The following is a 16,821-nucleotide window of genomic DNA, read 5'->3' on the forward strand; positions in this document are numbered from 1 at the left end:
ACACTATAGGGGTGATTCCGAGTTGTTAGCTCGTTAGATTTTTTCGCAACTGAGCGATTAGTCGCAAACTGCGCATGCACAATGTTCGCAGTGCGCCTGCGCCAGGTAAATTAGCACAAAAGTTTGTTATTTTATTCACGGCCTAACGAAGATTTTTCATTGTTCTGGTGATCGGAGTGTGATTGACAGGAAGTGGGTGTTTCTGGGCGGAAACTAGCCGTTTTATGGGTGTGTGCGGAAAAACGCTGGCGTTTCTGGGAAAAACGCAGGAGTGTCTGAAGAAATGGGGGAGTGTCTGGGCGAACGCTGGGTGTGTTTGTGACGTCAAACCAGCAACAAAACTGACTGAACTGATCGCAGTGGCAGAGTAAGTCTCGAGCTACTCAGAAACTGCTAAGAAATTTCTATTCGCAATTCTGCTAATCTTTCGATCGCAATTCAGCTATGCTAAAATACACTCCCAGAGGGCGGCGGCCTAGTGTGTGCAATGCTGCTAAAAGCAGCTAGCGAGCGAACAACTCGGAATGAGGGCCTATATATGAGGTAGAGTGCAGTCTGGGTGTACACACTATATACGAGGCACAGTGCAGTCAGGGTGTACAGCAGATATTAGATGCACAGTGCAGTCTGAGTATACACAATATATATGAGGCACAGTGCAGTCTGGGTGCACACTGTATATATGAGGTAGAGTGCAGTCAGTCATACACAGTATATATGAGGCACAGTGGAGTTTGGGTGTACACTGTATATATGAGGTAGAGTGCAGTCTAGGTGTACACACTATATATGAGGCACAGTGGAATCTGGGTGTACAGTAGATAAAGATGCACAGTGCAGTCTGAGTCGTACACAGTATATATGAGGCACAGTGTAGTCTGGGTGTACACTGTATATATGAGGTAGAGTGCAATCTGGGTGTACACACTATATATGAGGCACAGTGGAGTCTGGGTGTACACTACAGTAGATAAAGATGCATAGTGCAGCCTGAGTCGTACACAGTATATATGAGGCACAGTAGAGTTTGGGTGTACAGTAGATATATAATGCACAGTGCAGTTTGGGTGTATAGTAGAAATATGAGGTACAGTGCAATTAAATTTGGGTGTACAGTAGACGTAGGAGGCACAGTGCAATCTGGGTGTACAGTATCTATATTAGTCAGTGTAGTCCGGGTGTACAGTAGGCTATATATATATATATATATATATATATATATATATATATATATATATATGAGCTACAGTGCACTCAGGGTGTACAATATCCATATTAGGCACAGAGCAGGGTGTGTGTGTGCTACAGTAGGAGATATATGAGGTACAGAGCAGCCTGGTTGTGGTTGTACAGTATATATATGAGGTACAAGGCAGTCTGTGTGTAGGGTATATATATGAGGTACAGTGCAGTCTGGGTGTACAGTAGATGTAGGAGGAACAGTGCAATCTGGGTGTACAGCATACTTGCCTACCTGACCCTCTCCATGAGGGAGAAAATGCTCTGTACCTGGACTTTCCTGGTAATGTATGATTGCCATCACCTGTGGTGAGCTAGTTAATTGATAAGAAAGGTGTTTCACCACAGGTGATGGCAGTGTGTGTGTGTGTGTATATATATATATATATACATACACACTGTATGTATGAGCTATCAGGCACAGAGCAGTGTGCTGCGTGGGTAGTACACACATTACATGTATATATGACTATGAGGCTATGATGACACACACATGTATGGCGGGACGCAGGCGGGAGGTAATGTAGCTGTGCAGTGTGTGAATGGTCGACTCGGCGGAGGGATCTCGCTGCACGCTCCGCCCCGCTGTATATAAGGCGCCGGCTAAGAGCACCTCTCCTCTTCTTTCAGCCGCCGGAGAGTCAGCGAGTTGCAGGATCCAGTCACAAGGTACCGGGCCCGGCTACACGCAGCGGGGGCTACTGTGGATTGGTGGACCCCGGCACGGGGCAGTAGGGCGGGTTTCTGGGTGCTCTGGGTTATTACTCAGAGTGTATGGGGTAATCGTGGTCTCAGTCACGCGTGGCTCCGCCCCCTGGAACATTCTAGACACGCAGGGCCGGTGGGGGGCACGTGGTGTGCGGCACATTCTGGGAGTGACGTCACTGCAGTTACAGAGCGCCCCGGTACCGGCATACCCAGCCGCTTGGGAGAGGGGGGGGGGGGGAACGCGGCTGATCTAGGGGTGGGGTACGCGGCTGATCTAGGGGTGGGGTAGATGGAGCAGGCTCGGGTGCGCTATTCCTGGGGTGCTGCGTGGGTGTAAGGGCTGTGTGAGGTAGGGGGCAGCCTAGGCTGTTATTGGGAGGGGTAATCAGTGGGGTCTGTGCTGTTGTATAAGGTAGGTGGTATAATCGTCTGCGGCACAGGGTGTATGGTCTGTATGAGGTGGGGGGCAGAGTAGGCTGAAGTGCTCCTTTGATGTGGGGGGGGCGGTCGGAGGGGTCTGCTACTGTGTGGGGTGGGGGTAGAGTAGGCTGGGGCACTGTGGACAGTCAGGGGGGGGGGTCTGTGCTACTGTGTAATAAGGTTGGGTGGGGGTAGAGTAGGCTGGAGCACTGTGGGGACAGTGGTCTGTGCTGCTGTATGAGGTGGGGGCAGAGTAGGTTGGAGTACTATGTTGCAAATAGTCAGAGGGATCTGTGCTGCTGTAAATGGTGTGGGACTCTGGGGAGGTTAGAGGGGCATGAAGTGTGGAGCAGCGCATGTGGTGTCTGGGGGATGCTGTTGCAGGTAATGAAAGTTTGTACTATATTTGGTGGACTGATGGAGAACAGTAAGAGATGGAGGCAGGTTGAGTTCAGGGTAGTGGATAACTAAAGGGGAATTTAGGTTATTTAATATGGAGGGCGGTGGCAGTGGAGTTCCAGGGTGCTGGAAGGAGGAAGAGTGATGTGGAGGGCAGAGCAGGTAGCGTTCAGGGTATTTTTTTTGTACAGCGCTGGTCACTGGGGGGCAGATGTATTAACCTGGAGAAGGCATAAGGAAGTGATAAACCAGTGATATGTGCAAGGTGATAAAGGCACCAGCCAATCAGATCCTAACTGTTAATTTACATGGTGGAGCTGATTGGCTGGTGCCTTTATCACCTTGCACATATCACTGGTTTATCACTTCCTTAAGCCTTCTCCCGGTTAATACATCTGCCCCTGGGTGCTGTATGTACATGCTGTACTAGACACCTGTCTCAGTAGAATACAATATTACATATTGCTGTTGATTAAAGACTCTTGTAGTGCAGACACACCTGGTGATGGTAAATATTGAGAAGTTCCTCAGTATAAATTTCTGCTTCCCTGTGTGGAAATAAAACTCCCATTGTCTGCAGTGTGTGCTGAGTAATAGTCCTCCTTTTCCTGATGCTCTGCCCTCCTCTTCCTGACACTGCACCCACCTCCTGTCTGCAGCTGTTCTCCACACAATGACTGGGCTGTGTCACATGACATAATGGGATCTCCAGCCATCTGCGGACTGCAGGGGAAATGCAATCACTTTCACTCTTATTCCTGCTGGATTCCATATCTTGTAGCCAACAAAGCACTGTTATGAGTCCTCTGCTTACATAGTACCACTTGCACACTTCCCCGTGGTGCTGCTGTGCATAATACACATCCCTACCCAAGTTATAGATTTGTAGATGCTGTTGGATCCATAATACCCTATATAATTTACAATGCACATGGAAACATCCTGTATAGTTATAGTGCGATCTGTGCTGTCATGTATGGCAGTGTAACATTGTCCTGACTTTTCCAGATGCCTGAAGAAGTTCATCATGGCGAGGAGGATGTGGAGACCTTTGCTTTCCAGGCTGAGATTGCTCAGCTTATGTCTCTGATTATCAACACCTTTTACTCCAACAAGGAAATCTTCCTGCGTGAGCTGATCTCCAATGCCTCAGATGTGAGTGAGGGTGTCGGTTGCCGGTGTTTCACGTATCCGATGTTACAGACAGCTAATCGGTTGTGTCCTTTTTCAGGCCCTGGACAAGATCCGATATGAGAGCCTCACTGACCCATCAAAGCTGGACAGTGGCAAGGAACTTAAAATTGACATCATCCCCAACCGCCATGAGCGTACCCTGACCTTGGTGGACACTGGCATTGGCATGACAAAGGCTGACCTCATCAACAACCTTGGTACTATTGCCAAGTCTGGTACAAAGGCTTTCATGGAGGCCCTGCAGGTAAGTGCTGCTGGCTAATGAGTAACTTTAACTTGGTTTGTGTTCTGGGAGAGTTATTTGCTGTCAGTGTGGGACATACAAGCTTTATGGGGTAGATGTATTGTAGCATTACTGATCATTCTGCTATAGCTGTTCCTGCTTACTTTCTTTAGTAAGCAAAGTGCTAACAGCTCAGCTGCTGGAATGGGGAAATGGAAACTCCCTCTTCCGGCAATCCCTGCCACAGCGCATCAGCCTAGTGCTTTTGTGCTGAGGCTCATCCTCATTAGACGTGTGATCTTGCAATAGTTGCAGCCTGGGCCCCCAGCAGCTGCCGCATGTATGTACACCAGCGTATAACTCCTTCCAATATGTGGGAGACTAGCAGCAAAAGTGTTTTTGGGTTTTGCTTTTCTCTAACGTCCTAGTGGATGCTGGGAACTCCGTAAGGACCATGGGGAATAGCGGGCTCCGAAGGAGGCTGGGCACTCTAGAAAGATCTTAGACTACCTGGTGTGCACTGGCTCCTCCCACTATGACCCTCCTCCAAGCCTCAGTTAGATTTCGTGCCTGGCCGAGGTTGGATGCACACTAGGGGCTCTCCTGAGCTCTTAGAAAGTTATAGTCTTAGAATTTGTTATTTTCAGTGAGACCTGCTGGCAACAGGCTCACTGCAGCGAGGGACTAAGGGGAGAAGAAGCGAACTCGCCTGCTTGCAGCCGGATTGGGCTTCTTAGGCTACTGGACACCATTAGCTCCAGAGGGATCGACCGCAGGCGCAGCCTTGATCGGTCCCGGAGCCGCGCCGCCGTCCCCCTTACAGAGCCAGAAGCAAGAAGATGGTCCGGAAAATCGGCGGCATGAAGACTCTGTCTTCACCAAGGTAGCGCACAGCACTGCAGCTGTGCGCCATTGCTCCTCTCACACACTTCACACTCCGGTCACTGAGGGTGCAGGGCGCTGGGGGGGGCGCCCTGAGGCAGCAATAAAAACACCTTGGCTGGCTAAAATACCTCAATATATGGCCCCAGGGGCTATATATGAGGTAAATACCCCTGCCAGAATTCCATAAAAAACGGGAGAATAGGCCGTGAAAAAGGGGCGGAGCCTATCTCCTCAGCACACTGGCGCCATTTTTCCCTCACAGCTCGGCTGGAGGGAAGCTCCCTGGCTCTTCCCTGCAATTCTACAGTACAGTAAGAGGGAAAAGAGAGGGGGGGCATTAAAATTGGCACTGTATACAGTATATTATATAACGGCTATTAGGGACATAACTCAGTTAGTCCCTGTGTGTGTGTGTATGTATATATATATATATATATATATATATATATATATATATATATATATATATATATATATATATATATATATATGTGTGTGTGTATATATGTATATGTGTATATATATATATATATATTTTATATCGCGCTCTGGTGTGTGCTGGCATACTCTTACTCTGTCCCCCCAAAGGGCTTTTGTGGGTCCTGTCCTCGTTTAGAGCATTCCCTGTGTCTGCGGTGTCGGTACGGCTGTGTCGACATGTTGAATGAGGAGGCTTATATGGTGACAGAACAGAGGCCGATATATGTGATGTCGCCCCCTGTGGGGCCGACACCAGAGTGGATGGATAGGTGAAAGGTATTAACCGACAGTGTCAACTCCTTACATAAAAGGGTGGATGACGTAACAGCTGTGGGACAGCCGGCTTCGCAGCCCGCGCCTGCCCAGGCGTCTCAAAGGCCATCAGGGGCTCAAACGCCCGCTCTCTCAGATGGCAGACACAGATGTCGACACGGAGTCTGACTCCAGTGTCGACAAGGTGGAGACATATACACAATCCACTAGGAACATCCGTGACGTGATCCCGGCAATAAAAAATGTGTTATACATTTCTGACTTTAACCCAAGCACCTCTAAAATGGGTTTTAGGTTTGGGGAGAAACTGGCAGTGTTTTGTTCCCCCATCAGATGAATAAATGAAGTGTGTGAAAGCGTGGGTTCCCCCGTTAAGAAACTGGTAATTTATAAAAAGTTACTGATGGCGTACCCTTTCCCGCCAGGTGGATAAGTTACGCTGGGAGATATCCCCTAGGGTGGATAAGGCGCTCACACGTTTGTCAAAAAAAAAAAAAAAAGGTGGCACTGCCGTCTTAGGATACGGCCACTTTAATAGGTACCTGTTGATAAAAAACAGGAGGCTATCCTGAAGTTTGTATTTACACACTCAGGTACTAGACTGAGACCTGCAGATAGTGCTGCTGCAGCGTGGTCGGTGACCCTGTCAAACAGGGATACTAGTTGGCAAACATAAAAACATATTAAAGACGTCGTCTTATATATGGGGGATGCAGAGAGGGATATTTTGCCGGCTGGCATCCAAAATAAATGTAATGTCCATTCTGTCAGGAGGGTATTAGAGACCTGTCACTGGACAGGTGATGCTGACTTAAAAAGCGCATAGAGAGCCTAATAAGGGTGAGGAATTATTTGGGGATGGTCTCTGGGACCTCGTATCCACAGCAACTGCTGGGAAGAAATAATTTTACCTCGGGTTTCCTCACAGACAAAGTTACAGTCCTTTCGGCTTCAGAAAAGCAAGCGGGTCAAATGGCGCTTCCTTTCTGTACAGAGACAAGGGTAGAGGGAAAAAAGCTGCACCAGTCAGCCTGTTCCCAGAATCCAGATTCTTCCCCCGCCTCCTGTGAGGCCACACCATGACGCGGGTGCTCCACAGGTGTAGCCAGGTACGGTGGGGGGCCGTCTCAAAAATTTCAGCAATTAGTGGGCTCGCTCACAGGTGGATCCCTGTTTCTTTCAAGTAGTATTTCAGGGGTACAAGCTGGAATTCGAGATGTCTCCCCCCAGCCGTTTCCTAAAATATGCCTTGCTGACTACTCCCTCAGGCAGGGAGGCTGTGCTAGAGGCAATTAATAAGCGGTATTCCCAGCAGGTAATACTCAAGGTGCCCCTACTTCAACAAGGACGGGGTTACTATTCCACACGGGTTGGGGTACCGAAACCGCATGGTTCGGTGTGACCCATTTTATATTTAAAATCCTTGAACACAAATTCAAGTTCAAGATGGAATCGCTCAGGGCAGTTATTCCAAGCCTGGACGAGGGGGATTACATGGTATCCTGGGACATCAAGGATGCTTACCTGCATGTCCCCATTTACCATCCTCGCCAGGAGTACCTCAGATTTGTGGTACAGGATTACCATTACCAAGTCCAGACACTGCCGTTTGGACTGTACATGGCACCGAGGGTGTTTTATCAAGGTAATGGCCGAAATGTTGATACTCCTTCAAAAAAAGGGAGTTGTAATTATCCCGTACTTGGACAATCTCGTTATAAGGGCGAGGTCCAAGGAGCAGTTGGTAGTCGGGGTAGCACTATTTTGGAAAGTGCTACAACAGCATGGTTGGATTCTAAACAGTCCAAAGTCACAGCTGGTTCCTATGACACGTCTACTGTTCCTGGGGATGGTTCTGGACATAAACCAGAAATAGTGTTTCTCCCGGAGGAGAAAGCCAAGGAGTTGTCATCTCTAGTCAGACCTCCTGAAGCCAAAATAGGTAGCGGTGCATCATTGCACGCGAGTCCTGGGAAAAATGGTAGCTTCCTACGAAGCAATCCCATTAGGCAGGTTCCATACAAGAACTTTTCAGAGGGACCTGTTGGACAAGTGGTCAGGATCGCATCTTCTGATGCATAGGCTGATAACCCTGTCTCCAAGGACCAGGGTATCTCTACTGTGGTGGCTGCAGAGTGCCCATCTTCAAGAGGGCCGCAGGTTCGGCATACAGGACTAGGTCCTAGTGACCATGGATTCCAGCCTTTGAGGCTGGGAGGCAGTCACACAGGGAAGAAATTTCCAGGGACTTTGGTCAAGTCAGGTTATTTCCCTACACATAAATATTCTGGACCTGAGGGCCATTTACAATGCCCTGAGGCCGGCAAGGCCTCTGCTTCAAAACCAGCCGGTACTGATCCAATCAGACATCACGGCAGTCGCCCATGTAAACCAACAGGGCGGCACAAGAAGCAGGATGGCGATGGCAGAAGCCACAAGGATTCTCCGATAGGCGGAAAATCATGTGTTAGCACTGTCAGCAGTGTTCATTCCCGGAGTGGACAACTGGGAAGCAGATCTCAACAGACACAACCTCCACCCGGGAGAATGGGGACTTCCTCCAGAAGTCTTCCAATAGGATTGTACACCATTGGGAAAGGCCACAGGTGGACATGATGGCGTCCCGCCTCAACAAAAAGCTATAAAAGATATTGCACCGGGTCAAGGGACCCTCAGGCGATAGCTATGGACGCTCTGGTAACACCGTGGGTGTACCAGTCGGTTTATGTGTTCTCCCCTCTGCCTCTCATACCAAAGGTACTGAGAATAATACGAAGGCGAGGAGTAAGAACGATACTCGTGGATGGCCAAGAAGAGCTTGGTACCCAGAACTTAAAGAATTTATATCAGAGGACCCATGGCCTCTGCCACTCAGACAGGACCTGCGGCAGCAGGGGCCCTGTCTGTTCCAAGACTTACCGCGGCTGCGTTTGTCGGCATGGCGGTGTAACGCCGGATCCTGAAGGAAAAGGGCATTCCGGAGGAAGTCATTCCTACGCTTACTAAAGCCAGGAAAGAGGTTACAGCAACTCATTATCACCGCATATGGCGAAAATATGTTGCATGGTGTGAGGCCGAAAGGGCCCCAACAGAGGAATTTCAACTAGGTCGATTTCTGCATTTCCTGCAAGCAGGAGTGACTATGGGCCTTAAATTGGGTTCCATTAAGGTACAGATCTCGGCTCTGTCGATTTTTCTTTATAAAAGGAGTGCTGCAGAGTCAGCCCCCGTTTGTGCCTCCTGTGGCACCTTGATCTCAACGTGGTGTTGAGTTTCTTAAAATCACATTGGTTTGAACCACTAAAAACCGTGGATCTGAAATATCTCACGTGGAAGGTGGTTATGTTATTGGCCTTGGCTTCTGCCAGGCGAGTATCAAAGTTGGCGGCTTTGTCTTGTAAAAGCCCTTATTTGATTATCCATATGGATAGGGCAGAATTGAGGACTCGTCCCCAGTTTCTCCCAAAGGTGGTGTCAGCGTTTCACCTGAACCAGCCTATTGGGGTGCCTAGGCTACTAGGGACTTGGAGGACTCCAAGTTGCTAGACGTTGTCAGGGCACTGAAAATATGTGTTTCCAGAACGGCTAGAGTCAGAAAATCTGACTCGCTGTTTATCCTATATGCACCTAACAAGCTGGGTGCCCCTGCTTCTAAGCAGACTATTGCTCGTTGGATTTGTAGTACAATTCAGCTTGCACATACTGTGGCAGGCCTGCCACAGCCAAAATCTGTCAATGCCCATTCCACAAGGAAGGTGGGCTCATCTTGGGTGGCTGCCCGAGGGGTCTCGGCTTTACAACTTTGCCGAGCAGCTACTTGGTCTGGGGCAAACACGTTTGCAAAATTCTACAAATTTGATACCCTGGCTGAGGAGGACCTGGAGTTCTCTCATTCAGTGCTGCAGAGTCATCCGCACTCTCCCGCCCGTTTGGGAGCTTTGGTATAATCCCCATGGTCCTTACGGAGTTCCCAGCATCCACTAGGACGTTAGAGAAAATAAGAATTTACTCACCGGTAATTCTATTTCTCGTAGTCCGTAGTGGATGCTGGGCGCCCATCCCAAGTGCGGTTTATCTGCAATACTTGTACATAGTTATTGTTAACTAAATCGGGTTATTGTTGAGCCATCTGTTGAGAGGCTCTATTGTTTCATACTGTTAACTGTGTTTCATATCACGAGTTGTTTGGTGTGGCTGGTATGAGTCTTACCCGGGATTCAAAATCCTTCCTTATTGTGTACGCTTGTCCGGGCACAGTACCTAACTGAGGCTTGGAGGAGGGTCATAGTGGGAGGAGCCAGTGCACACCAGGTAGTCTAAGATCTTTCTAGAGTGCCCAGCCTCCTTCGGAGCCCGCTATTCCCCATGGTCCTTACGGAGTTCCCAGCATCCACTACGGACTACGAGAAATAGAATTACCGGTGAGTAAATTCTTATTTTCGGCACCATACAGTATGTTTACAGATACTGGAGATAAGTATTTAAGTACTTATCTACTTTCATACAGAATGTTGATCTTGTCAAATAGTGTGGGTTATAGTGTATTTGACACCTGCCAACCTCTTCATGCAACTCCTGTTTCTTCCCTGCAGGCTGGAGCAGATATCTCCATGATTGGCCAGTTTGGTGTTGGTTTCTACTCTGCTTACCTGGTGGCAGAGAGGGTTGTGGTGATCACCAAACACAATGATGATGAGCAGTACGCATGGGAGTCTTCAGCTGGGGGTTCCTTCACAGTAAAGATAGACCATGGTGAGTAGATGGGTATGTGCACTTGTAGGGATTGGAAACTAAAACCTCATGGGCAGCGTTATGTGCTTGATAAAATTAATGTGATGTAGGTTCTCAAACACTGTCCTCAAAGCACCTCAGTGGTGAATTGATCAGTACCTCAGTCAATTTTGATTTAACAATTTTGTGTTGAGGTTTGGATATACTTACATTTTCTTCAAGTTGGAGAACTACTGGTGTAATGGCTAATCCTGAGCAGTTTATACTAGGGCCCCAGTTTCAAGTGTTTAATGTATATTGAGACCCACAAATTAATGGGTTATGGAATGCAAAGTGGATTTTGGTCTTAATATGGGTACCTGGCAAACTTTTTGTATACTTTAAGTACAGTGTGATTCTGTATATGGTTAGTTTTCACGTGTCTAGATTATACCTCTGAAATTCTTTTAACTGTCCCAGGTGAACCTATTGGCCGTGGCACCCGGGTCATTCTGCACATGAAAGAAGATCAGGCAGAATACCTGGAGGAGAAGAGAGTAAAGGAAGTTGTGAAGAAACACTCCCAGTTCATCGGATACCCAATTACCCTCTATGTGAGTACTTTCCACAGGTTATAACAGGCTGCCTTTAGTCTGAGTGGTGGTTAGGACTTGAAGCCAACAACTTTTCATTCCCACTGTCACTCCTGAAAAATGGAATGGTAACCCAGTCAGTGGATCTTGCTGTCCTCTGGTCTCTACATTTGCAGGTCACCCGGCAGGTGCAGTGTATTCGTTACTCACTGACACTTTACAACATCAGAGTGCATTTTCACTTGTGATTCTGTGAGGAGACTCTGGAAAATATAAACTGTTTGGGGGTCCTGTGGTGTAGATACCATGGCTCAGGACTTGTCTGGTGAATGGAGTTTTAGAGTAGACTCATTTTATTCCAAATCCCTTATTAAATGTAACTTCCCGTGAAAAATTGTCCTTAAATGGCCCTTCCTAACTTTCCATCAATTTAAAACTTTGCTTAAGTTACTGCAAAAGTTTGGTAAAATGCTGTCGCCTGCATGCCATTGGGCTACCATCTGCCCTTTCTCCTTAGTGGAGGTTGGTGCATGTCTCTTCAGGTATACATTTAGGGTGGTGTTAGATTCTTTTCACTCCCTTCCACAGCTGTTCTGTTTCTGCGTGTGCTATAATAATTTCAGCTTGCTACCCCAGGGGTAGCGAGGGCATCCAACCCTTTACGCAGCTAAACCTGATTACTAAGGGTGCAGTATGCGCCATAACAGCGATCACTGTAGAAAGGAGATTGGTCCTGATATATCATTTGAATACTGCCCTTAGAGTTGTATGGATAACATGGAAATGGTAGATTTTAAGCTCTATTCATTTATGATGCAGCTGGAAAAGGAACGAGAGAAGGAGATCAGTGACGATGAGGCAGAGGAAGAAGAGAAGGAGGAAGAGAAGAAAGATGAAGAAGGCGAAGAAGAAAAGCCCAAGATAGAGGATGTGGGTTCTGATGAGGAAGAAGAGGGGAAAGACAAAGACAAAAAGAAAAAGACAAAGAAGATTAAGGAGAAGTACATTGACCAGGAGGAGCTAAACAAGACCAAACCCATCTGGACTCGTAACCCCGATGATATTAGCCAGGATGAGTATGGAGAGTTCTACAAGAGCTTGACCAATGACTGGGAGGACCATCTTGCTGTCAAGGTAAGATAACTTGCAGTGGCATGACAGTTTAAGAGTCTGTCATGGTTCTTCTCTGAAGCTTTTGTGTTCTGTTTTTCTCAGCACTTTTCCGTAGAAGGTCAGCTGGAGTTCCGGGCCTTGCTCTTCATTCCTCGTCGGGCTCCTTTTGACCTGTTTGAGAACAAAAAGAAAAAGAACAACATTAAGCTGTATGTGCGCAGGGTGTTTATCATGGACAGCTGTGATGAGCTCATTCCAGAATACCTCAGTAAGTATCTTCCATTCATTTGTCTAATTGTTCCTTAAATTTGGAGCTAGTGTTTCCTCCAAATGCATAAATAGAATTGGTTGGTCATCACCAGCCTCTAATATATTTACATGGAAAATCTGTCATGAGCTCCTGTATGCATTACAAACTGCTAATGTTCTCTATTGAGTGAAGTATAATCCTGATTTGAAACATTGACTGGTTGTGGCTGAGTTGCGCTGTTACACATGTAATACAATACGGCTACATGTGCAAATCTCTCTTCCTCTTGTCAGACTTCATCCGTGGTGTGGTGGATTCCGAGGACCTTCCTCTGAATATCTCCAGAGAAATGCTGCAACAAAGCAAGATCCTGAAGGTTATCCGTAAAAACATAGTGAAGAAGTGTCTGGAGCTCTTCACCGAACTGTCAGAGGATAAGGAGAACTACAAGAAATTCTATGAAGCTTTCTCAAAGAACTTAAAGGTGAGGGCATATTTAATGATGTGGATCTACACCGTTGTAATGAGGGGGCTGTATCTTTCAATCAGCATCTTGTAGCATTTACTAAATGCGCTGAACATGAGGGGTATGTTCTACAGTCTCTAATACAACTTCAGTTGGTTTTAAATCCAAATTCTAATCATTTGGTAGGATACAATGTCATATAGGCTCCACTTTAGGCATGGGTCACCCTGGAAATGCCAGTGCCACTGTTAAGCTTCAGGTGACTAGGGAGAGGGACTGCAATGTGTAACATAATTGGTCAATACTAGACCATTAATTGAGGTTTGGCCTGTGGTGGAGTTCTACAATGCAAGTCCATATGTACAAGGTGAATGCAGCACTGTTTATAGAGGCTGCTGCTATGTGGGAACTGAGGACTTGTGTCTGTTCTCCCTTTCCAGCTTGGAATCCATGAGGACTCCACCAACAGAAAGAGGCTGTCCGAGCTCTTGAGGTACCACACATCTCAGACTGGCGATGAAATGTCTTCTCTCACAGAATACGTGTCTCGTATGAAGGAGAATCAGAAAAGCATCTACTACATTACTGGTGAGCGGGTGATGCCTCTGCATACATGGGATGAGGGTCACAGGATTTGCTTTATGGGGTGGTCTGATTGCTTGTTGAAATTCTACAGGTGAGAGCAAGGAACAAGTGGCCAATTCTGCCTTTGTGGAGCGTGTGCGGAAGCGTGGCTTTGAGGTGGTCTACATGACAGAGCCCATCGATGAGTACTGTGTACAGCAGCTGAAGGAGTTTGATGGCAAGACTCTGGTGTCTGTCACCAAGGAGGGGCTGGAGCTTCCTGAGGATGACGATGAGAAGAAAAAGATGGAGGAGAACAAATCCAAGTTTGAGAGCCTCTGCAAACTGATGAAGGAGATCTTGGACAAGAAGGTGGAAAAGGTGAGGCCATGTCCAAAAGTACAGGGATGATTGAAGGGTAGGCTGTCCATGAATGTATTGAACATTATTTTGTGCTTCAGTATTAAATCCAGTGTTGTCTCTGGCAGGTGACTGTATCAAACCGCCTGGTGTCCTCTCCCTGCTGTATTGTCACTAGCACCTATGGGTGGACAGCCAACATGGAGCGTATAATGAAGGCACAGGCTCTGAGGGACAACTCCACAATGGGCTACATGATGGCCAAGAAGCATCTTGAAATCAACCCTGAGCATCCAATTGTGGAGACTCTACGACAGAAGGCTGAATCTGACAAGAATGACAAGGCTGTAAAAGACCTTGTGGTCCTTCTGTTTGAGACCGCGCTCCTGTCTTCTGGCTTTTCCCTGGATGACCCCCAGACGCACTCCAACAGGATCTACAGAATGATCAAGCTTGGTCTGGGTAAGTTACCTGCATTCTCAGTATTACATTGAAGTGCTAGTTCAGGCTTAATCGGTCTTGACGTGTGCAAATGGGATATTACTTCCTCTTGGGGGATTCAGAGGTGTATTAGAAGTTATAAAATCTCATTCATGGTTTTGAATCTGATGCCACTAACATTTTGAAATTGTATTGGCTTTAATATGAATCTGTCTTCACTTGAGAATACTCCACATGCTAAAACAGAACTTCCCTTTTTTTTTTTTTTTTTTTTTTGGTACATTGTTATGAAGTTGCAATATGTTCAACATTTATAATTATGGTACCTTTTTGTCCTGGAGTTTTCATAGTGTCGGCGAGTTATCTATTGCTGCAATGACCATGTAATGAGTACTCTGGCTCCTAGTTGGGTTGGACACTTCTAGCCACTGTCCTGTACACTGAAAAGCTCACTCACTGTCTGGTCTTGCAGGTATTGATGAAGATGAGGCTACAGTGGAAGAAGCATCTCCATCTGTCCATGATGAGATTCCCCCTCTGGAGGGCGATGAGGATGCGTCCCACATGGAAGAGGTGGATTAATCTCCGGTTGCAGCAGCTGGTTTCCAGTGAGCTTTCTGCTCAGACTCTGGACTGTAAATTATACTTATTATTGGGAGACTCTCTCTCTCTCCCTTCCCAAAAGTAATGGGGCAAGGAGGGAAGGCTTCAAGACATGGCTGCTGAGAATATTGCCTCTAGTTAATTTGCACTGTGGTACACCCATTTTGTGGGGGCTGTAATTTATCGTTCGCTTGTCTTGTTAGATGCTCCCAGCTCACCGTATAGGACTTTACATCAGATATCTTGTAACCTAGAGTGGGTGCTCCATATTACTGTAGTAAAAATCTGTACCCTTAATACCTGATCTGGCCTCTAGATGGCAGTTGGGTCTATTTCATAAGCTGCTGGAACATTATTCCCTATCGGGCATTGTAAGGTTCTCGAACATGGACAGTACAGTGCACGTTTAACTATGGCCCAATCCCTTCCTTCTGGCTTGGTTCCCATACCCTGGTGAGTGTATCCCAGAGTTTGGACTGGTCCCTTGCCCCTGCAGTGCCCTCAGGAAGTCTTGAATGCTCACAAACCCCTTGCAGTCTCCTCAGTTATTGTGTTTGTCCACAATTATTTTTTTTGTTGTAAACCTGAAAATGTTATGCAGAATAAAAGTTTTTACAGTGATTGCTCTGCAAATGTTATTTGGGGCATACTACACCTACCTGTGTGATTTAAGGTTATCTTGTCACCCATGATCTCTGCAGCTTGTCCCTTAGTCTAGAAGCATTCTTCAACCTGCCAGTTCCATACACCACAATGGGGTATGTGCAATAAGGACATAAGAATACTGTGGGGGTATAGATCAACAATTTGTGTTCTGCTGCGGGCTCCAAGGTTTCACATCAGGGTCAAGAGTATGATCTTGATCCGAGGCACCAACAGGCTCAAAGCTTTGACTGTTCCCAAGATGTACAGCGCCGCCTCCTCTATAACCCCACCTCCGTGCACAGAAGCAGTTTGTAAGTTGGTGCCATGCAGTAAGCAGGCAATCAATGGGGGCCCATTTCTTAGCTTAAATCAGAAGAAAGAAGAACTTAAGACTTCAGGGGCTGCAGCCTTTATGCATGTCACAAAAGACCTCTTTTGCTGCAGCTACAGCACTCCCCCAGCGGCACTGTATACTCCCGCACCCTGGTTGCCGGGTAATTAAGTACAAGGGGAGGTAAGGGGTCTCTGGCCGGCTGTTAACCACAATCCGGCACGGTGTGGACACTAAAGGGCAGCTGCTCCACTAGTCACTGGGACTAAGGGCACAGGTTGGCTTTATCTCATAAAAGCCCTGTTTCTTTATCATCCACTAGGGGTCACTGGAGTACTCTTGGGATATGGACGGGCTTCCGTAGGAACAGCACTGAATATTTAAATTTAGAAACACTCCACCCCTCCATATCCCCGAGCACTTCTCAGTGTTTTTTCTGTGCTGCACGTGGCAACAGCTCGGTAACTGAAGTCACGGTTACTTAGAGAAATAAAAATTTCTTCAACGTCCTAGTGGATGCTGGGGACTCCGTCAGGACCATGGGGAATAGCGGCTCCGCAGGAGACAGGGCACAAAAGCAAGCTTTTAGGATCACATGGTGTACTGGCTCCTCCCCCTATGACCCTCCTCCAAGCCTCAGTTAGGTTTTTGTGCCCGGCCGAGAAGGGTGCAATCTAGGTGGCTCTCTTAAAGAGTTGCTTAGAAAAAGTTTTTAGGTTCTTTATTTTCAGTGAGTCCTGCTGGCAACAGGCTCACTGCATCGAGGGACTTAGGGGAGAGATTTTCAACTCACCTGCGTGCAGGATGGATTGGATTCTTAGGCTACTGGACATAGCTCCAGAGGGAGTCGGAACACAGGGCTCGCCCTGGGGTTTGTCCCGGAGCCGCGCCGCCGACCCCCCCCTTGCAGATGCTGAAGATGAA

The 16,821-nt window shown here is 47.2% G+C and overlaps 1 protein-coding gene across 1 annotated transcript; it reads left to right on the forward strand.

Moving 5' to 3' along the window:
* Positions 1-1,801: 1,801 nt before the first annotated feature.
* Positions 1,802-15,542, forward strand: HSP90AB1 (heat shock protein 90 alpha family class B member 1). Its single transcript, XM_063918816.1, has 12 exons — positions 1,802-1,908; positions 3,775-3,921; positions 3,998-4,204; positions 10,414-10,573; positions 11,012-11,145; positions 11,944-12,258; positions 12,340-12,505; positions 12,781-12,971; positions 13,394-13,541; positions 13,630-13,898; positions 14,006-14,339; positions 14,791-15,542. The coding sequence occupies exons 2-12, from the start codon at positions 3,775-3,777 to the stop codon at positions 14,898-14,900; spliced, it is 2,181 nt and encodes a 726-aa protein (XP_063774886.1). The 5' UTR covers positions 1,802-1,908; the 3' UTR covers positions 14,901-15,542.
* Positions 15,543-16,821: the final 1,279 nt, after the last annotated feature.

Source organism: Pseudophryne corroboree, chromosome 4 (genome assembly GCF_028390025.1).
Source record: "Pseudophryne corroboree isolate aPseCor3 chromosome 4, aPseCor3.hap2, whole genome shotgun sequence".
Taxonomy (NCBI): Eukaryota; Metazoa; Chordata; class Amphibia; order Anura; family Myobatrachidae; genus Pseudophryne; species Pseudophryne corroboree.